This window comes from Chiloscyllium plagiosum, unplaced genomic scaffold (genome assembly GCF_037043375.1).
Source record: "Chiloscyllium plagiosum isolate Xiang-an unplaced genomic scaffold, Cpla_swu_hap1 HiC_scaffold_7, whole genome shotgun sequence".
NCBI lineage: Eukaryota > Metazoa > Chordata > Chondrichthyes > Orectolobiformes > Hemiscylliidae > Chiloscyllium > Chiloscyllium plagiosum.
This window is the reverse complement of record NW_028270145.1, coordinates 57,756,752-57,778,982: the sequence shown is the minus strand read 5'-3', so window position 1 is coordinate 57,778,982 and position 22,231 is coordinate 57,756,752. Positions and strand designations below refer to the sequence as shown.

Sequence of the window (22,231 nt, the reverse complement as noted above, 5' to 3'; positions counted from 1 at the left end):
CACATTTTTGCCCACTGATACAACCTATCTATTTTTCATTACAGACTCTTTGTATCCTGCTTACAACTTGCATTCCTACATATATTTATATCTTCAGCAAATTCAGTTACAATACACTGGGCCACTTCATCCAAGTCATTAATACAGCTGATCCTTTGACACCCCACTTCTTAGAGCTTGCCAAATGAAAAATGTCCCATTTATTCCCAACAGTCGGTTTCCCGTTAGTTTCAGAAAACTCTGTTTATTGGTGGCCAAATGACCAGCAACAATGATTAAAATCCAATAAGGCAAAACAAAAGGTCTTTGCTGGCCACTGATCTTAAAACAATAATGTTTAGGTTCAGTTATCATCTGCTGCACAAGAACAACATAAAAGCAGCTTTAGTATAAGTATATTTTTAATCATTCAAGGGATGGAGCTGTTGCTGGCATGGCCAGCGTTTATTGCTCAACTCTAATTGCTCTTAGAGTAGTTTTCATCCAACCGACTAACTTACTAGGCCACTTCAGAGGGCAGTTAAGAATCATCAACATTGTTATGGATCGGGAGACATGGATAGACCATAATAAGTAAGGATAGCAGATTTCCTTCCCAAATGGACACAAGTGAACCAGAAATATTTTCATGACAATCCTATAGCTTCCTGGTTGCCAAGATTAATATTAGCTTTTTAAATCTCCGATTCACTTAATTAATTGAAGTTAAGTTTCCTGACTACTATGATTGAAGTGAGAACCCTTCTTGCTGAATTCATTGGTCTAAATATCGGTATTTTAGACAATGCTGTACTTTTCTTTAGGCCTCAAACATTGAAACAAAACAAGATTGGATCAAAAATATTCGGGAGGTCATACAGGAAAGAACTATCCACCTGAAGGGAGCTTTGAAAGAACCTATTCAGCTACCTAAAACCCCAGCAAAACAGAGGAATAACAGTAAAAGGTAGGTTTCTCCTTGGTATTGTGCAACCATGTATGCCATAATAGCAATTAATGTTTGAACTAAATAGCATTTTTCATCTATATTTATCTTGTGATTGTGTGATGTATTGAACGGCACGGTGTTGGGCGGCACGGTGGCACAGTGGTTAGCACTGCTGCCTCACAGCGCCAGAGACCCGGGTTCAATTCCCGCCTCAGGCGACTGGCTGTGTGGAGTTTGCACGTTCTCCCCGTGTCTGCGTGGGTTTCCTCCGGGTGCTCCGGTTTCCTCCCACAATCCAAAGATGTGCAGGTTAGGTGAATTGGCCATGCTAAATTGCCCGTAATGTTAGGGATATATCAGGGATATACAGCAGTTCCCCTGTGACCTTATCCTTAGGTAAGGGGTAAATGTAGGAATATGGGTGGGTTGCGCTTCGGCGGGTCGGTGTGGACTTGTTGGGCCGAAGGGCCTGTTTCCACACTGTAATGTAATGTAATCTAATCTAATCTAAACCTTAGTGTGTCCGTTCGGAAAGACAGGATGTCTCCATGAGCCATCTGTCTAACCCCACATTGAGATATCTGGTTATTAAATGATTCCAGTGTATAATCCATACTTCTGTGTCTAAAAATCACTTTCTGTGCCAGTTTGTGTGTAGAAGGACTTCTGGATATCAGTTCCAGGTTCACATTTTTCTAGTTTGAAAGACAATTGGATACAAGCTCATAATTTAATTTGAAGTAATATTCTGAATTTACATTTTCATTACCATTATTTAGCTTTTAGACCTTGATTAAATTATCTTTCAGTCTCTTCCTTTCAAAGTTGAAATCCTGTAATTGTTTTTCACAAAACACAGAACTTTGACAATACAAACAGGGATCTTCATATCACTTTCAGTGAAACTCTCTTATGTCTTGATTGCCAGAATTGGTCCCAGTACTCAAAGCGTGGTCTCATTTATGCCGAAACCAATTTAAGCAAGGGACCTGTTTAAACCTTTTCTGTTTGTTTTAACTGTATTGTTCAGCATTCTTCTTGTTTTGTTGAAGCCAGTGGTTGGTCATATTTGCTATTCTTCAAAAAACGCTTCAAGTCACTTGAGAAAAATCAGAATTAGAGAATTATGGACCAGGCCAGACCCCCTCAAAACATTTCAAGAAGGTGGCCCAGACCCTAACTTTGGTAGTTGTGTTAGCAGGTATAAAGTGGATATTCCAGGAGAGAATCAAACCACTTAGTTTTAAACAAAACAGAATTTATATGCAAGATTACCGAATAAAACACAAGCAGCAGAAAACAGAATGCCAAATATCAGAAAACCGAACAGACTATCCCAACTTAATGATGTTGTTCCAAATGCTTGCATCAATCCTCACAAACACCCTTTGGCACAAAAGGAAAAATTAAACACAGGTTCTTAAAGTATAGAAGTCAAAGAAAGAGTACCAGCCTGGACCTGCTTCTGTGGGTCCAGCAGCCTTTCTTTTCACTACTGCGAAAAAAAACAAACCAGAGAAAAACTGAGCTGGGAAAATTGGCCATTCCCTTTCAACGTGCAAGTGTTTTATTAACATCTTGAAAGCCTTCTGCCTGAGGTGATCTGTATTAGCTATCATCAACTTGACCCTAAAACCCTTCAACCTCCAGACTTTTCAGAGTCTGTTTCATTTACAACCCCTCTGAAGAAAAAGGCCAAGGATTGCATTACCTTGTTAAAGGTGCAGCTTTGTCATACCTTTCCCCTTAAAAAAAATGAACCATCAATATCTAAAGATGGCTTCATTTTAAAACCCCTTAAAAATTTGTTAATACTTTAAAACACACATATACATTACATTGGCTATAAACGTGCAAACATGCACAACTACATTCTGTTGTACTCCTGTTCGCAAATGCCTCCACTTCTCATTCAAGTCTCGATATTGTGTCGGCAACCACATTTCCTCATTCTGCCACGTGCACAATTTTCAAATTGAATGGCTGTAACATCAAGCTGGAAATTTTATCCTTAGATTTCTCCACAAACTTCAATAGGTTATGATCAGTGTTTATGATTGTCTCAGATGTGTTACTGGTAACATAAACACTGAAATGTTGTAATGCCAACACCAAGCTCAAAGTCTCCCTCTCAACCATTGAATATTTCTGCTGATGAATGTTTAACTTCCTGGAGAAATACCCAATAGGTCTTTCTGTCTTCTCATCACCCTCTTGCAAGAGCACAGCACCGACACCCACATCTCTTGCATCTGTAGTCGCCTTGAATGGCTTTACATAATTAGGTGTGACTAATCCTGGGGCAGTAGTTAACACAGCTTTCAGGCTGTCAAATGCATTCAGAAAGCCCGCTGTCCACTGAAACCTCTTGCCTTTCTTTAGCAATTCAGTGAGTGGAGCAGCTACACTGATAAAATTTGGTACAAATTTTTGATAAAATCCACTCAATCCCAGGTACTGCTCATTTTGTTGATGGTAGGGAAATTCTCCAATTACCTTTGTGTTTGCATCCCATGGGGCCACTTGTCTGTGTCCAGTAACATGGCCCACATAGCTTTTCAAATTCACTTTTAGCCAGGTTTATCACTAAGCCTGCCTTCCGAAGTAGATCGAATAAATCTGATAAATGTTGTAAATCTTCCTTCCATGTGTGACTATATAGGTTATCTATATATATATGACACGGTTGGGTAATCAGGCAATTGCCTTTTTGGTTAGTCTCTAAAATGTGGCTGAAACATCTTTCGTGTCAAATGGCATGACTTTAAAGTGATACAGTCCAATCAGCATTACAAAAGCCAAAATTGTCTTTGCTCTTTCTGACAAAGGTACCTGCTAGTATTCTCTGAGCAAGTCCAACTTAGAAATATAAGTTACCTGTCCCACCTTCTCAACACAGTCTTCCAAATGCAGAATCTGATATGCATCAGTCTTTGTAACTGCGCTGACTTTGTGATAGTCCACAAATAACCATTGGGGACTGTCTGGTTTTGGCATCATTACTTTGTGAACTCCAGTCACTGTAACTCACTTTGATCTTGGAGCATGCTTTCAATCTCCTTTTGAACTTGTACCGACTTTAGACGGCTATGCTTATAAGGATGTTGTTGAATCAGAACAGTATCTCCTATATCTACATCCTGCATAATTAGGTGAGTATTTTCCAGCTTATTTCCATTTATCTCCCCATGTGAGAGTAATAACTCTGTCAGGTCATTTCGATTTTCCTCTGGAAGGTAACTCAATAATTTATCCCAATTTTTGACAACTTCCTCATTTGAGGAATGTCCAGTTTAGAATCCTTTGAACCTGATTCTTCCCTCTGTTGTAATTATTAACACCATCTCCTCTTGCTTTCCTTCACTGTCAAAATACTTTTTGAGCATACTCACATGACACAATCTGTGAGATTTCTTTCTGTCTGGAGTCCCTATCAAATAGTTCACCTCACTCAATTTCCTTTTCACTTGTTAAGGTCCACTAAACCTTGCTTTTAAAAGTTCATCTATCACTAGAAGTAACACTAATACATTATTCCTGATAGCAAAATTGGGAATTTTAGATTTGTCTGCTTCGTGTTTCATTGTATGCTGTGATACTTCTAAATGCTGTCTAGCCAATTCCCCAGTGCTATTTAACCGTTCCCTAAAATTTGACACATAGTCCAAATATGTGGTCTATGAATACTGACTTACCAATTTTTTCTTAATCAATTTTAATGGTACTCTTACTTCATGCCCAAAAACTAATTCAAATGGACTGAACTTGGTTGAACCATTTGGTCCATCTCTGATTGCAAAAAGCATGAACGGAATTCTCTTGCCCCAATCATCTGGACAGTTTTGACTGGAAGCCCTCAACATGCTCTTTAATGTCTGATACCACCTTTCTAGCACTCCCTGCGATTCTGGATGGGATGCAGTAGATTTGAATTGTTTTATTCATAAGCTGTCCATAACTTACTTGAATAATTTTGATGTGAAGTTTGACCCTTGATCAGATTGTATCTCTGAGTAGTCCGCATCTAGTGAAAAATTTGAGTAATTCTTCAACAGTCCTTTTAGCTGTGACATTGCATAATGGGCCAGTCTCTGGAAATCTAGTCAACACATACTTTATTGTTATCAAATACTAATTTCCACTTTTTGTTTGATGTATGTGACCTATGCAATCAATTAAGACTTTTGTAAAAGATTCCTCAAATGCAGGAATAGGTATTAAAGGTACGGGTTTTAATACTACCTGTGGTTTTCCAATTACTTGACATGTATGACATGTCTGGCAAAATTCAGTTACATCCTGTGCAGTCCAGGCCAGTTAAAAATGGTTTTGTATTTTAGCCTGTGTTTTCCTCACTCCTAAATGATCTCCAAGTGGTGGCTCATGTGCCACTCGTAACACTTCCTTCCTATACTCAACTGGCAATACAATTTGATGAACTTCTGCCCATTTCTCATCTGCTTGTCTATATGAAGATCTCCATTTCCTTATTAAGACATCATTTTTAAAATAATAACATTCAGGGATACATTCGGAATCCTTTTTCAGTATATGCCTTTTTATACAATTGCTTGACGTTTTCATCTTCTGCTGTAACCCAGTTAATTTACCTGAGCTAAAGGTGTCTGCATTGTCATCTATCTGCTCCTGGCTTCTCTCAACCATCTGATCAAACAGGGTCCATGCTAATTCTACTTCAACTTTCTTACCTATACTCTTTGATCTCTCCTGTTTCAACTGGTGACTTTGTGACCTCATTACCAAAGTCAGGAAAAATTGCAGGATATGTGTCCTGCAATAGTTTAGTTGTCTGAGCTTCCACTGGCTTTTCAACCACAGTAGGCAGCACTCCTACCAGTGAACCAGCTATATCATTTGCAAGGACAAATTGTATTCCTGGAGCTGAGAGTTTGTCCAGTACTCCTACCACAAATTCTCCACTCTTCAGTGGACACTCTAACCTCACTTTTAATAACTGAGTGCTTTTTGTCTCACCGTGAATTCCCATTACTAGTACCTTTTCTGGCAATAGTCCTTCAGAAGTACATATCTCCTCATCTTTCAGCATCACAGACTGAGAGGATCCTGTGACTTTTAATATTGTAACCTCTTTACCTGCTGTTCCTGGCCTATGCGCATAAACTTTACCTTCGTAGGTATATAGTTTAAGAAGATCTGGCACTTCCTTCTTAACCAGCCTCCGACCAAATCTTGTACATCTGGTGCAGCTTTCCAGCCTCCACTATACTTTCTGTTACCACTCCGACAAAATTCACTGGCTTATCCTGTTTTCCTATGTCTAGCTTCCCAGTGCTTTTCCTAACCCACCAACACTGTGATTTCATGTGGCCTACTTTATTGCAGTGAAAACACCGGAGCTTTTTAATTTCTTTGTTCCCTTCAAGGGTTTCCTTTTTATCCTATGATAAGTTATTGTTATGATCTTCACCGAGATCTACCTTTCTCTTTCCACCTGAGGATTTCTCTTTCCCTTGATTTCTATCCCTTACGGATTGAAATTGATCCTGGAAGTCAAACTCAGCTTTATGGACCAACTCATAATCATCAGCCATTTCAGCTGCTAATGTTGCCGTTTTAACTCTCTGCTCTTCCACATGAGTTCTCCCTACTCCAGAAAGTGAATTTTTGAACTCATGTCGAAGTGCCAATATCTGAAGTTCAAACTCTCTCCCTTTTTTTCCTTTCCCCTCTCTCCTTTTCTCTCTTTTCTGCTTTTAATCATAATTCTTTGTCTTTTGCCTCGAACTCAAGCTGCTTCATTTTCAATTGAATTTGGGCCATCACTAAAGATTGTGAGATGGTGTTTCCAGCAAATTTAAATACTGAGCTATTGCTGTAACTATCTCTCCTTTCCTCAAGGAAAGAGGTAGCTCCAACCAAGACTTGTCTGCTAATTCCATCAGCTTGGCCTTAATCACCTTTTATAAAATCACAAAGGTCACTTCTTCAACCCCCAGAAAACTCTTGGTGACTGAAAGAACCATTGCTATCCCAAACACTGTTTAAATCAATCAAAATCAACACCTGGAACAAAAGACCGTAACACCTACTACTCGCTGTCTTTGAGTCCAACAACTCTAATCCCAACTTGGAATTCCAGAACAAATACCGCAAAGAGCCCCCCATCTGTTATAGACCAGGCCAGACCCCTCAAAACATTGCAAGAAGATGGCCTGGACCCTAAATTTGTTATTTGTTTTAAGTAGATGTTAGGTGGATATTCCAAGAGAGAATCAGGTGGTCAAATCGCTTAGTTTTAAACAAAACAGAATTTGTTTACAAGATTACTGAATGAAACACGATCAGCAGAATACTGAATAACTTAACCTATCTGAAAGCCCAACAGATCATCCCAACATAATGAAGCTGTTCCAAATACTTGCAAAAGCCCCACAAACACCCCTTGGCACAAAAGATAAAATCAAACACAGGTTCTTACAGGACAGAAGACAGAGAGAGGGTACCAGCCTGGACCTGCTGCTGTGGGTCCAGTAGCTTTTCATTACTGCGGAAAAAAAACAAACCAGAGAAAGCTGAGCTGGGAGAACTGGCCACACCCCTTTCATTGTACAAGCGATTTTTTTTACAACTTGAAAGCCTTCTGCCTCAGGCAGTTTCTGTTAGCCACTATCAATTTGGTCCAAAAACTCTTCACCTCCAGAGGTTTTGGAGCCTGTGTTGTTTAAGACCTCTCTGAAAAAAAAAGCCAAGGATTACATAACCTTGTTAACAGGCAGCTTCATCACAAGAACAAATCTTTATGCACTTCATTTACAAAGTTACACAGAATAAGCATATCCATTCTGGCCTAACAACCAGCATTTCAACCTGTGTATATTTATAAGGTTTCTAGTAAATCGAGTTAATGCCCACCAACTTCATACAATTAATACATAATTAACAGAAAAGTGTTCCAAGTTTACTGAGACCACTGGACCTCTTTCATTACATCATTAATTATTTTTATGTTCTTTGTATCTCACCTTTTGTTTTCTTCTGAGGTGATGCATTTCACATCTATCTGTATTAAATTGTCTGCATTAAATGCAAACAATCATAGTTTCAGCAAAAAAACAAAAAATCTGCAGATGCTGTAAATCAGAAACAAAAATAAAAGTTGCTGGAAAAGCTCAGCATGTCTGGCAGTATCTGTAGAGAGAAATCTGAGTTACATTTTGGTCGAATGAGCCTTCCATTCTGAAGTAGGGTCGTAGAGTCATGGAGGTACAGCATGGAAACAGACCTTCAGTCCAACTCGTCAATGCTGACCAGATATCCTAACCTAATCCAGTTCCATTTGCCAGCACTTGGTCTACATCCCTCGAAACCCTTCCTATTCATATACATATCCAGAAGCCTTTTAAATGTTGCAATTGTACCAGCCTCCACCATTTCCTCTGGCAGCTCATTCCATACATGCACTACCCTCTGTGTGAAAAAGTTGCCCCTTAGGTCCCTTTTATATCTTTCCCCTCTCACCCTAACCCTATGTCCTCTACTTCTGGACTCCCCACTCCAGGGAAAAGACTTTGTCTATTTATCATATCCATGCCCCTCATGATCTTATCAACTTCTATAAGGTCACCCCTCAACCTCTAATGCCCCAGGGAAAACAGCCCCAGCCTATTCAGCCCTATAGCTCTAATCCTCCAACCCTAGCAACATCCTTGTAAATCTTTCCTGAATCCTTTCAAGTTTCACTACGAAGGAGACCAGAATTGTAAACAGTATTCCAAAAGTGGCCTAACCAATGTCCTGTACAGCCACAACATGACCTCCCAATTCCTGTACTCAATACTCTGACCAATAGAGGAAAGCATTCCAAATACCTTCTTCACTAACCTATTTACCTGTGGCTCCCCTTTCAAGGAACTATGAACCTGCACTCCAAGGTCTCTTTGTTCAGTAACACTCCCTAGGACCTTCCCATTAAGTGTGTAAGTCCTGTTCTGATTTGCTTTTCCAAAATGCAGCACCTCACATTTATCTAAATTAAACTCCATCTGCCAATCCTCAGCCCATTGGCCCATCTGATTAAAATCCCATTGTACTCTGAGGTAACCTATTTCGCTGTCAACTTCACTTCCAATATTGGTGTCATCTGCAAACTTACTAACTATACCTCCGATGTTCACATCCAAATCATTTATATAAATGACAAAAAGAAGTATGACATCTTGAAAAATATCGATATTACAGAGAAGGAAGTGCTGGATGTCTTGAAACGCATAAAAGTGGATAAGTCCCCAGGACTGATCAGGTGTACCCTAGAACTCTTTGGGAAGCTAGAGAAGTGATTGCTGGGACCCCTTGCTGAGATATTTGTATCATCGATAGTCACAGGTGAAGTGCTGGAAGACTGGAAGTTGACTAACGTGATGACACTATTTATGAAAGATGGTAAGGAAAAACCAGAGAACTGTAAACCAGTGAGCCTGACATCAGTGGTGGGCAAGTTGTTGGAGGGAAACCTAAGGAACAAGATTTACATGTATTTGGAAAGGGAAGGACTAATTAGGGATAGTCAGCATGATTTTGTGCATGGGAAATCATGTCTCAAGAGCTTGATTGAGTTTTTTGAAGAAGTAACAAAGAGGATTGGTGAGGGCAGAGTGGTAAACATGATCTATGTGGACTTCAGTAAGTTCTTTGACAGTGGCACAGTGGCTCAGTGGTTAGCACTGTTGCCTCACAGCGTCAGAGACCCAAGTTTGATTCCAGCCTTGGGTGACTGTCCGTGTAGAGTTTGCACATTCTCCCATTGTCTGCGTTGGTTTCCTCCAAGTGCTCCAGCTTCCTTCTACAATCCAAAGATGTGCAAGTTTGGTGAATCTGCTATGCTAAATTGCCCTTATTGTTCAGGGATATGTAGGTCAGATATATTAGTAAGGGGTAAATGGCGGAGAATAGGTCTGGGTGGGTTAATGTTTAGAGGGTTTGTGTGGACTTGCTGGGCCATAGGGCCTATTTCCACACTGGAGGGATTCTACCATCTTCTATCATCGCAAGGTTCATCATGGGAGATGGGTTAGCAAGGTTAGATCTCATTGAATATGGGGAGAACAATCCATTTGAATACAGAATTGGCTTGAAGGTAGACAACAGGTGGTGGTGGTGAAGGATTGTTGTTCAGACTGAAGGCCTGTGACCAGTGGGTGGTGATGGAGTGTTGTTGTTCAAATTGGAGGCCTGTGACCAGTGGAGTGCCACAAGGATCGCTGGGTCATTCGTCCCAAAACGTTAAGTCTCATGTCTCTCCATTGTTTCAGTAATTTACATGTTTCATCCAATTCATTCTGTATGTTTGCAACCAACTCCTAAGAACCAGCTGTTCCTGAATCAAATCTAGACCGTTGTCCTTGTTCTGTATTTGATGATCACTCTGTGGTTGCTATCGTCCTGAAGAGTGCCAAGATTTTCAATCCTGATATATTGTCAGCTTATATTCGGGACTTAAAATTTGCTTTGCCTTTCCTGGATTTTCTAATGCAATGAGACATCAACCATCCATGTGTTCAACTTACCATGTCAGATTCTAAATTGCTTAGGTAGTCTTAAATTATTTATAGTTTTTTTTTACAATTTTGTGGGTCGGGACAGTCCCTGGCAAGGTCAACCTTTGTTGCTCACCCTTAATTGCCCTAAAGAAGATGATACTTAGCTACATTCTTAATTGCTTAGTAATGTTGCTGTTATTCTTTTGGATCAGTACTTGGATAAAGCAATGCAATCTGCCCCAATATGCAGGCATTCATTATATCCCATACTATGTGTTCACATTGCATAAACTTAAGGGTAATGCAATGAGCCCAAGGTTTGACTGAGAGAGCTTGCTTTAGCTGATTAGAAAAATAACATGCTTCTGGACACTTTCTGGAGCAGAGGAATAAGTACAGTATGAGATCTGGAGTTAGACGGCTGTCCTTTGGTCATATGTAGTGAATAGTAGACAGAAGAATGACCAATGAGCAGTGTTGAATGCAAACAGTTGAGTTCCATTCAATACAATAAATAAGTTATGATCCTCCCAAAACCTGAAATTACAACATGTGTCTTCACTGCTAATACTCAATATGAAACTAACCCATTAGACATTTACGGCAAAATAAAGACTCAGCATGCTCCAGCAGGTCACGAACAACAGTAGCTGAACTAGATTGGCAAAACTTAAAAGTTAAGTGGAGCATTGACCTGCAAAGTCTAAATGGTACATACATACTTCTGGTTTTTCGTAAACTCAGCCATATAACATGGGCAGTTTGAGTGTTTACAAGAATTTGAAATGCTTATATAATTTACGCTTGTTCCAGAACAAGCGCATTCCAATTAAATTCCAACTACCTTTTACCAGCACAATTCCCTTAATGCTTCTCCCAATCTTTTCTCAGCCATTTGCTCTAATTCATCCTTGATAGCAAACTCTAAAGCAAACGTTTGTCTTCTCTCCTCCAAGCAAGCTGGGAGGATGGGTGGAGACATATAATCAGGTGGGGACACTATCAGAAACGAAGGGTCATGGATAGTCTTCCTGTCCAGAGGTTAATTGAGGTCCCTTAAGGAGCCAGTGACAGACTTCATCCCCAGAGTCAGGTGAAGACTTTCAGTGTTGGCTAACCACACTGCACATCCAATCAGATTTATCTCTGGCTTTTTCAGAGTGGAGGGGTGTGGGGGAATGGTGGTGGGGTGCATTGGACCGTGGAAAGAGGGTTGTCTACTGGAGGCCTTTCTATTGGCCCCCATCTCCTCTCAACTCCCATAATTGCCTTCCTTCCAGGGACACTAATTCTCTCTATTGATGGGCGGCAAGGTGGCACAGTGGTTAGCACTGCTGCCTCACAGCGCCAGAGACCTGGGTTCAATTCCCACCTCCGGCAACTGTCTGTGTGCAGTTTGCACATTCTCCTCATGTCTGCATGGGTTTCCTCCGGGTGCTCCGATTTCCTCCCACAGTCCAAAGATGTGCAGGTTAGGTGAATTGGCCATGCTAAATGCCCCGTAGTGTTAGGTGAAGGGGTAACTGTAGGGGAATGGGTCTGGGTGGGTTACTCTTCAGAGCATCGGTGTGGACTTGTTGGGCCGAAGGGCCTGTTTCCACACTGTAAGTAATCTCACTGTAAGTCAATCTAGATGACCTCACTCCCAGACTGGGCTGGAATACAGTTCCGTTACTTGCTATCACTTCTCCTTTTGGTACTGGAGAGCTGCGAGCCTTTAATGACTCCAGTGGAGCTCGGGACCCCAGCCAGAGGGATCCTGCTGCAATTAAGATTTTTATTCCACTAAGGCTGTCAGAGATGGCTTTGGTTGGTATGCCACCAGATTTTCTCTCACTGGTTCAGTCTCTTTTCACCAATGATAAATTCTGCACTTTGTTTCTTACAAGGCACATTTTAATTGTTGTTTAAATGCCGCCAGTCTCTGATGGTCATGTCCTTTTTTTGACATGAAATGGCCCAGTTACTGACAAAGGTAGTAATTCTTTTTTATCTATCAGTTTGCCGCACGCTTACCATTAACCTTCTCAGTAATTTCCTTTCTATTCCCAATTACAAGATGTACATGAGAGAATGTTATTTTGTTACCACTGTGTTCTGAAATTTCAGGTAACCTAAGCACTTGTGCCTCTAAAATTCCTTCTGTTCTTTCTCCTTACTACATTTGCCCTCAGATGTTCAATGCACCAAGGGTCTCTTCCTGTCATTTCAATATTTCTTCAAACTATTCCACAGTGTGCACTGCTTTCACTCCAGTTAAAGCACTCGGCCCTACATATTTGGGTGAATGAGTGATCTCTCAATAATGTGATGTTCCTCTTACCCTAGGGACATGGGAGAAGATGGGGATAGTCAGGGAGATGGCAGCAGTCAGCCAGACACTATTTCCATTGCATCAAGGACCTCACAGAATACGATGGACAGCGATAAGGTAAGTGTGACTGCAGAGAACCAATAGATCTGCTCCTGGAAAATTCATCAGCAACATGACAACGTTAAATATTATTTGAAGCATAAAATTGTTAGACAGCTTTGTGAACTTGAGTGAATTTCACCCTTGTTGAGGATAAAGGAAACAGATTGGAACTTTGTCCAAAGGCAGGATTATCCCAGGCTTGGGAAGAAATATTTGGAGATACAGTGGCCAGAGAAAGAGGTGGGTCCATATCAGGCCTGCTTTCCAATACCTTCTCTAAAGATTAACTCAGTGATATACTGGGAACATAAAGAGGATCCTACTCCATGGACGTCAGGCAGCTAGCTAAAACCATGAAGGCCCTAGTTAATACTGTTTTCCAAGGGCAATGGCAGTCTCCTTCCTTCAGCGCAGTCCTCTATCCAGAGCTGATTGGAGGTGGAAGGAGACTACAGCTTTGAATATAACTGCTGTGCATTAACATGCACCAGACTGTTCTGGTTCATCAAAATATAAAAATTTTGAAAATTACTTTCTCACTTTCCACTAGTTAGCAAACTCTTTCAGAATCAAAAGCAAACAGTGTCCCCATACCACTCTGAAAATCAAAGTGTGTCAGAGAGGTATTAATGAACTCACCATACAGCATTATCAGAAGGGTTTTATAATGGCTGACCAATCCACGACATAGACATTTTGCATCCCCGCCATGGTTAAATTACAGCATAGAATTTGATTTGTGCCTCAGATTTCAAACATGCTAGCCGAAGAATGTTATTACTTCCTTAAAATTCTGTTAAAAGAAGAAACATATGAATTTCAGCTTTAAGACATTTTTAGTGTGAAGATACAATCCAGCTTTATATCTGTAACCACCATTGCATAATGAGTATATTGCCACTCCCAATCATCCAAATCTGGCTTAAATTCAACCAGATCTAGATCATAGAACTTTGTGACAGTCTTTGGATGGGGTTTCCAAGTTGCCACGGAGTTTGTGTTGGGAATTTTTTTAACTAGTAACACATGAGAACAATGTTTCCTTTGCAATAAGTAACCACTATCAAGATCACATTCTCAAAAGTCACACAATTTGATTAGAAATCGTTCATTACAGTGTAAAACAGTTGAATTGGGTTTGGCCTTTGAACTGAAATGCAACATATTACGACCAATGTACCATGGATTTAATTTGCTGTGGCTTGTAACATAATGGTAGTTATAATGGTTAATTAATTTTTTGCTTTATTGTGTTTTGCCTAACTGTAGAATGTTCTCTGCAGTTTTACCAATGTTATTAGTCCATTCAATTTTAAAAGGAAGAAGTTTTAACTGGAAAGTGCAGAACCCAAGAGGGAATATCATGTGCTTCATTTGTAACATCTGTATGAGTCATTATATGTTCAGTTAATAAGAAATTTATTTGTCATTATGTTACCAGTTTCATAATGCAGTACTCTGGAACTTCTAACTGTGAACTTACACAATAAATCCAGCCTAATATTGAACGTAGTACCGTGAAGGATATCGTAAAACACTGAAAGAAATTCAGTGTGGCGTACTTATTAGTTTTCCAGAAAGGAATTTTAGTAGTACAAAAAGTAGTACATTACTTTAAAGTTTGCTGCATTTTGGCACTCTGAGTAAATAGGTTACAGCTGATCAGGGGCAGAGTGATTTAAGCTGAAAAGATGACTATGTTTGAGAGAATGAAGTTGATTGACCAACTTAAGAAAAGGTAAGTAAGAATCCTATTGGGTGGATTTTGTCTTACTAATTATAGATCTAAAATCTGAGAATGTGACAGTTTTATTATGTCAAAAATTCAGTTGTTTTATTTCACATGGTTTACTTCATCATATTGAGACTAGGCTATTATCCACCGACTCCTGGAAGCAAGTATCTGTTCGGCATCTGATGGTACAACACATAGCACATGAAGCAGTGATAATATGTAAACGAGTAATTAACTCATTTGAAAGGTGAGGTACGAGATAGTGAAGTATTACTCAGCAAAAGTCAAACCGTTCAAGAAAGATTGAGTAGGGTAAAAATGAAGCAAAGGATAAATCCTTTTTTTCTTTTACTTTGCCTTCATTACAGTCAAAACAAGCTTGTATTCCCATTAACTGTTGTATTCTCCCTATAGAAGTTGTGGCTTTTTAAAATGTGTACATGTGACTGGACACTGAAATAGCAATATGAAAGCAACAGTTGCTGATGCCCTAACCATGAAATGTCAATAGAAAAAAAAGACTTGTGAACTGATGAAAGGATTAATATAAAACACATCATTGTAACTACATCATTGGTTGCACTAAAATTGGTTATGGCTCATTAGTATTTCATATCCATGCTACCAAATGTTCGTCATATGCATTCATCTGGAAACTTAAAATTACATCTTTTGTCAGGAGTCAAAACTTAAATTATTGTTAAGGGAAATTTTCAAATGCTGTGGTATCAAAAGCATCACATCATGATCACCAGCTCAAAGAGGAATCTGTGCCCAGCTGACTTCACAGTGAGAGAGATTTCAGACGGAGCATTATATCTAGTCACATTGAGTTTCCTAGCTGGGCACTGGATTGCATGCTCATCTCTCCAAAATTCAATTTCTATCCATGACCTTCCAGCTGTATCAAAGCTGAAAGCAGGCAGGTGAAACACTTTGTATTTCCTACCAAGTAAAGCAGCAAGCTGTTAGCATATGTAATAGGGGTATCAAAACAAGTGGGAATGGGACTGGTGTAAAGGTTAGTTGATGCAGCACCTTGTGATTGCTGGAGAAATATATGGAGTAATGCATGGCAGGGCTATGGCCCAAACTTCTGCAGGGAAATAGATGCATTAAAAGTTTCTTTTTACTCTTGCTGTAAAGTGTTTGCAGCGCTGATCACTAAGGATGATGCTTTGGGGGTTCATGTTATTTCAGCTGCATTTTATCCTATATTCCACACACACTTCTGCTTCTCAGTTGGCGAATCTTTGGTGCTCTTGTGGTTCCTTAAAACTGCCCAGTAGTAGTACAGATATCCAGGACTGATTGATGTCCCATTCTGAGAGCTACTGTGTTATATCTCACAATCAGTATGTCAGTATGCCTTTAAGAGAGACAATATTTCATTATGTTATGAAGACGTATGGTCACAATATCATTACTGTATCATAGCATGAGCCATGAAGAAATAAAGGTCCCCTATCCCATCTTACTCCCATATATGACTCCTACCAGAAACATGCTGCATTGATATTGTCAATGACCATGGAGAAATGGCAGACATTCCGAATAATTATTTTACTTCAGTAATCAGAGCAGAAAAGGAGATAGCTTGCTGGAAGTCCCAAAGAAATTAACAGAATCAGGGACAGGCTCTGAATAAAATTAACTAGGCAAAAGAGAGGACTGCAGATGCTGGAAACCAGAGTTTAGATCAGTGTGGTGCTGGAAAAGCACAGCAGGTCAGGCAGCATCATAGGAGCAGGAAAATCGACATTTCTGGCAAAAGCCCTTCATCAGGAATAAAGGCAGGAAGCCTCCAGGGTGGACAGATAAATGGGGGGGGGGGGGGGGGGGCGACTGGGGAGAAGGTAGCAAAGAGTGCAATAGGTGAATGGAGGTGATAGGTCGGAGGGGAAGGTGGAGCGAATTGGTGGGAAGGGTGATTGGCAGGTAGGACAGGTCATGAGGTCAGTGCTGAGCTGGAAGGTTGGAACTGGGGTAAAGTGGGGGGAGGGGAAATGAGGAAACTGGTGAAATCTACATTGATGCCTTGGGGTTGAAGTGATCCGAGGGGGAAGATGAGGCATTCTTCCTCCAGACGTCGTGTGGTGAGGGAGCGGCAGTGGAGGAGGCCCAGGACCTGCATGTTTTTGGCAGAGTGGCAGGGGGAGGGAGGCCACGGGGCGATGGGGTTCATTGGTGCGGGTGTCCCGGAGATGTTCCCTGAAGCACTCTTCGAGGACGCGCCCAGTCTCCCCAATGTAGAAGAGACCGCATCGGGAGCAACGGTTACAATAAATGACATTGGTGGATGTGCAGGTGAAACTTTGATAGATGTGGAAGACTCCTTTGGGGCTTTGGATGGTGGATGATATGGTTAATGTGAAGGTTGGTAGGGTGGAAAGTGAGGACCATGGAATTGATGTCAAATTACTGACATTGATAGAAAATTGATTAAATGGCAGGAAACAAAGAGTTGATACAATGGTTAATTACTCAAATTAGTAGGACATGACTAGTGGTTAATGGCATAAAAAGTCAAATATCCAGATTTACTGATGACAAAGTTAGGCAATATTGTAAATGACAGCATAATACCAGGACATTTATAGATTAGGAGAATGGACAAATCTGTGGCAGATAGGTTTTAGTGTTAGCAAATATGAGGTTATCTATTTCAGACCAAGAGAGGAAAGATCAAAGTTTGTTTTAGAAGGCACAAAGTTAAATACAGTAGGTGTTCAACAAGATTTCGGGGCTCAGGTGCATAGCTCTTGAAAATGCCACAAACAGATGCAGAAAATAGCCAAAAGGCTGAAGGAATGCTGGCCTTCATATCTAAAGGGCTGGAGTATAGTGATGCAGAACATTTGCTGCAGTTATACAGGACCCTAATTAGACCTTTCTTATGATACTATGAGAAAATCTGGGCACCAAAACTTAGGAAGGATGTTTTAACCCTGGAGGAAGTTCATGGCAGGTCAGATTAGATAAATTAGGTCTTTATTCTGTAAATTTTAGAAGGTTAAGGGTGATCTAACCAAGGTGTTCAGGTTATTGACAGGGTAGATAAAGATAAACTATTTCCACTGATTGAAGATACCAGAACCAGAGAGCATTGTCTAAGAATTAAGGCCAGGCCATTCGGAGAGGTGTTAGAAAGCACTTCAACTTTGGGGCGGCACGATGCATCAGTGGTTAGCACTGCTGCCTCACAGCACCAGGGTCCCAGATTCAATCCCAGCCTTGGGCGACTGTCTGTGTGGAGTTTGCACGTTCTCCCCATGTCTGCGTGGGTTTCCTCCGGGTGCTCCAGTTTCCTCCCACAATCCAAAGATGTGCAGGACAGGTGAATTGGATGTACTAAATTGCCCATTGTGTTAGGTGCATTAGTCAGAAGGAGATGGGTTGGGATGGGTTACTCTTCAGAGGGTGGGTGTGAACTGGTTGGGCCAAAGGGCCTGTTTCCACACTGTAGGAAATTTAAATCTAAATATGGTGAGAATGGTGGAGGTTCAGAACTCTGTTACTCAAATGGTGGTCGATGCTAATTCAATTGTAAAATCTAAAACTGAAATAGAGAAAATTTATTAAGCAAAGGTTTCAAGGGATATGGGCCCAAGACAGGCATATGGAGTTAGGCTACATATCGCCACGGCGAGACAGGCTTGAGGGGCTGAACCTGCTCATATTGTAAACTAATATCTTAATACTAGCCCAGATGTTTATGTGTCTGAGGAATGTAAATGTTTGTATAGAATAGTTAGTTGTAATAAATATCAGTTAGATTCTTCACACCCATTGTCTAACATAGCATTGCCACATCAGACAAAACACTTTGTTGAGGGCAAAACTCACACCGAGATATATTCCGTTTTTTTAATAAGCTCCGACTTTGAATACAGGATAGCTTTCAAATGAATGGGCTACTGATCAACATTGCAAACATTTGTGCATTCCTACAATTAAGTAAAGTAAAATTCAACAGTCAAAGTATGGACATTGGGATGATGACATCTGATTAATATACAGCCATGTCCAGCCCACTGCCTATCCAAATATGATCTGCTGTAAAAACATCTATTACCTTCAAAAATTGTAATTAAAAATGTAAGATTCATGTGTTATATTTGACAAACGTATTTTCAAAAGAGAAAAACAGATCTAGTTCTGTGTGTGCGAATCACTTTTGTATTCTGTATCTATAGCTAGAGGTTTCCAGGTACATTGGTGAAAGGCTGGCAGGTGGGAAGGCTGGCAAAGTAATAGGGGAAAATTTTGCAAGTTGCCAATGTCCTGATACTTCCAAGTTATTTTGCCAACAGTAGGAACTGTGGTAGTTCCTCCTGGCTGCCCACTTGAAGCACTTAACTAAACATTTTCGAGTCTCTTCCCATTACACAGGCATTTTCTCGACTTGCAAGGTGAGTGCCTCTTCTTTTTGTATTGAAAGTATTGCCTGGTGATGATGGATACCTCCTTAACAATGGCATTGCTTGTTGGCAACTGGCCTACCCTGACTCAAGCCCAGGTGACGCCAGAAATAAATGCTGTTTTCTGTTGAGAAAACACAGTCATTGATGTGTATTTATCACCCAGGGCAGCCCTACAACAACCATCATTTACAGTGGAGCTTCGAAGCGGCCATTACTCTGACTGGAATGGCAGCTCATAGGGTAGGCTGCCATCCTTAATACAGTAGTTTAATAGGCTTTCACTAGGCAAAAGTGAGGACTGCAGATGCTGGAAATCAGAGTCTAGATTAGAGTGGTGCTGGAAAAGCACTGCAGGTCAGGCAGCATCCGAGGAGCAGGAAAATCATCATTTTGGGCAAAAGCCCTTCATCAGGGATCACTGCCGCTGCCAAGTATGAAACTCAGATCCCACTGCCTGTTGAAGTTGGGTCGTCCTCCACTTTGGGACCTCCCACAGTGAGATTTCAGGCGCCTACACAGAATTTTGACCACACCTTTTATAGTCTGGATTGGTTTATTTTCTCTTTGTAATTCAGAACGATTGGGTAGTTTAACATGAATTAAACCATATGTAGTTTAATTTTAGTCACAAGGTTTCAATTGATGGGTTTCTGTGAATTTTCCAATGATTGGATTATATTGAAATTTCAGATCCAATAGTTGGTCGGTGTTTGCTTTTGCTGATGTCAAGGGGTTTTTAGTTTCAAGGCAACAGGAACTTTCAGAGACTCTGCATATCAGAGGGAGCTCATTACACAACAAATAGCAGGAAAATAGCACACTGGCAATAAGCTGTAAAGCATAAGTTGGAAAATGTTCTTAGCTGTTTGAATTTTCCTCATTACCAGTGGGTAAGATGTAAATGTCTTTGTTTAACTATAGAATAACTTGATTTTAAGTATCTGTGATGTTTGCTTTAATTCAAGTTTACATCTAGTTCTCTTACTGTCATACCTAAAAGTATTTTTGTTGGGTGGGATATTACCTGTTCCACAGAGCCACCATTTCTAAATCTAACAGAGATTGACAACACAAATACTTTCTCAGATTCCATTATAGTTAAATTTCACAATTAATTAAATGAACTGAAACAGTTTTTATTTTTATTTTCTGCAAGTAAGTAATTATGTATTTTTTGTAAGTTATTACTTTAAGTTATTCTGGCAAGAAATATGTTTACTATTAAGAAATATACTCGCTGAAACTGGGTGTAGATTTCGTGTTGTGCAAAAGTGTAATGTTTCTCAAATAACATGTGGGATAGGTTTAATCTCATATGGACTTGATAATATAATGCAGTGCAGTACTTGGGGAGAGAAAAAGCTGCGGTCAGCTGGGAATGCTTGTTTAAGAGAAAAACAAATCAATGCTGCATTTATTCTTGTCTTCAAAAATTGCCTGTCTTCTGCTTCCATATGGAAAATTCATTTGGCTTCTTCATGACAAAAATAAATGGAGCTTTTCTCTTTAATTGATCAACAAGCTAAAATACACGTAATGTAATTTAGTCCTAACAGAACAGTTATTGCGTAGAATTCACCACACAGAAACAATCCATTTAGCCTGGCTTATTACTGCTGGTATATATGTTTCACAAAGGCCTTATTGCACTCCTCTTTCTTAAACCCTACAGCCTATTCTTTTTATTTCTCCCTCATAGCTTTCCTTTAAATGCATCTACGGCATTTTCCAATGCAACTTCTTGCGTGAGTCATGTTCCACATTCTAACCACCCTCTGGGCAAATAAGTTTCTCCTGAATTCTCTATTGAATTTATTAGTCATTACAGTATCTTATATTTATGGGTTTTAGACTTGCTGTGAGTGAAAATGCTTTCTCGTTATCTACCCTATTAATGCCACTTAGAGCTGTAATGACTACTTTGTCCTCGAAAAGTGATTTTTTTTTAAAATGCCAAATAGGTTTAAAAATTGAAGTCTTAAAATAAAGACTTTATAGTAAACAGGATCATTTTGTGCGGCAACACTTGGTTGACCCACTTCCTAACAGACTGATTAGCTCTGTTTTAATCTTTGCTAGAAACTTAAAGATTAAATATTTATTTTGCCAACTTCTTACTTAAGATGTCTTCCTCCAGATATTCAAACGTAGGTACAGCATTTTCATTAAAAATTACCATTTTCCATTATTGAAAGATATTCACTGGTGGATATGTGAGAGATCCCATTAAATGCTACCATGAGTGTCCACCCACATCCTGAAACATAGGGCAGCACAGTGACTCAATGGTTAGTACTGCTGCCTCACAATGCCAGGGTCCCAGGTTTGATTCCACCCTCAGACGACTGTGTGGAGTTTGCACACTCTCCCGTATCTGCGTGCGTTTCCTGTAGGTACTCTGGTTTCCTCCCACAGTGCAAAGATGTGCCAGTTAGATGGATTGGCCATGCTAAATTACCCACTGTGTCAGTGATGTGCAGGGTAGGTGAATTAGCCGTGGAAAATGCAGGGTTACAGGGACAGGATAAGGAGAGGTCTGGGTGAGCTGCTCTTCAGAGGTTTGGTGTGGATTCAATGGCTGAATGGCCTGCTTCTACGATTCTACATTCATTTTTGTCCCTAGGATCATGGGGAGTGAATGTAGCAATCAGCTCAACTGCCAGTAAATAAGTAAATAAGCAAACTCCATGGCCTCACATCTCTAAGGAAAGAGATGTAAGTCTGTGAAAAATGGATTACTGTCTTTGTGAGTAACAAAAATCTTTAGAATATTTAGAATGTGCGTTTTGAAGGAGAATTACATATTTTACCAATAATTTACATATCGGAAACAGGCCATTTGGTTCAAAAGATCTATGATGTAATTGATGCTGCACACAAGACCCCTTCCACTCTACTTCTTCTCACACTATCAATTTATCCTTCAGTTAGCCTCTCCCTTATGCACTTGGCTAGCTTCCTTTTAAATACAACTATGACATTTATTGATTTTGACACTGTCGACATATCTGTCTTCCTAATGACTGGCTTTACTTCGCAATTTCATTCAGGAAAACTTTGCTGCACTGTTACAAATTTACAAATAAATTACTTTTTGATTTCAAAATATTAGCCTCAATTTTCTGGCACACAGTTTTTGATGGATCTCGGGTTTACAGAAGCAATGCTAAAGGAAAACCCTTTGTAATTGACAGGCCAGGTGGTGTATCA

The 22,231-nt window shown here is 40.0% G+C and overlaps 1 protein-coding gene across 10 annotated transcripts in view; it reads left to right on the top strand.

Annotated features, from left to right (window-relative positions):
* The window catches only part of kalrna (kalirin RhoGEF kinase a), a 734,910-nt gene that overhangs the window by 510,393 nt on the left and 202,286 nt on the right, over positions 1-22,231 (top strand). For all 10 annotated transcript variants that reach the window (XM_087989060.1, XM_043693728.2, XM_043693729.2 and 7 more), the window contains exons 32-33: positions 804-946; positions 12,775-12,877. In XM_087989060.1, coding sequence (XP_087845186.1) covers positions 804-946; positions 12,775-12,877 — 246 coding nt within the window. The remainder of the gene's footprint in view (positions 1-803; positions 947-12,774; positions 12,878-22,231) is intronic.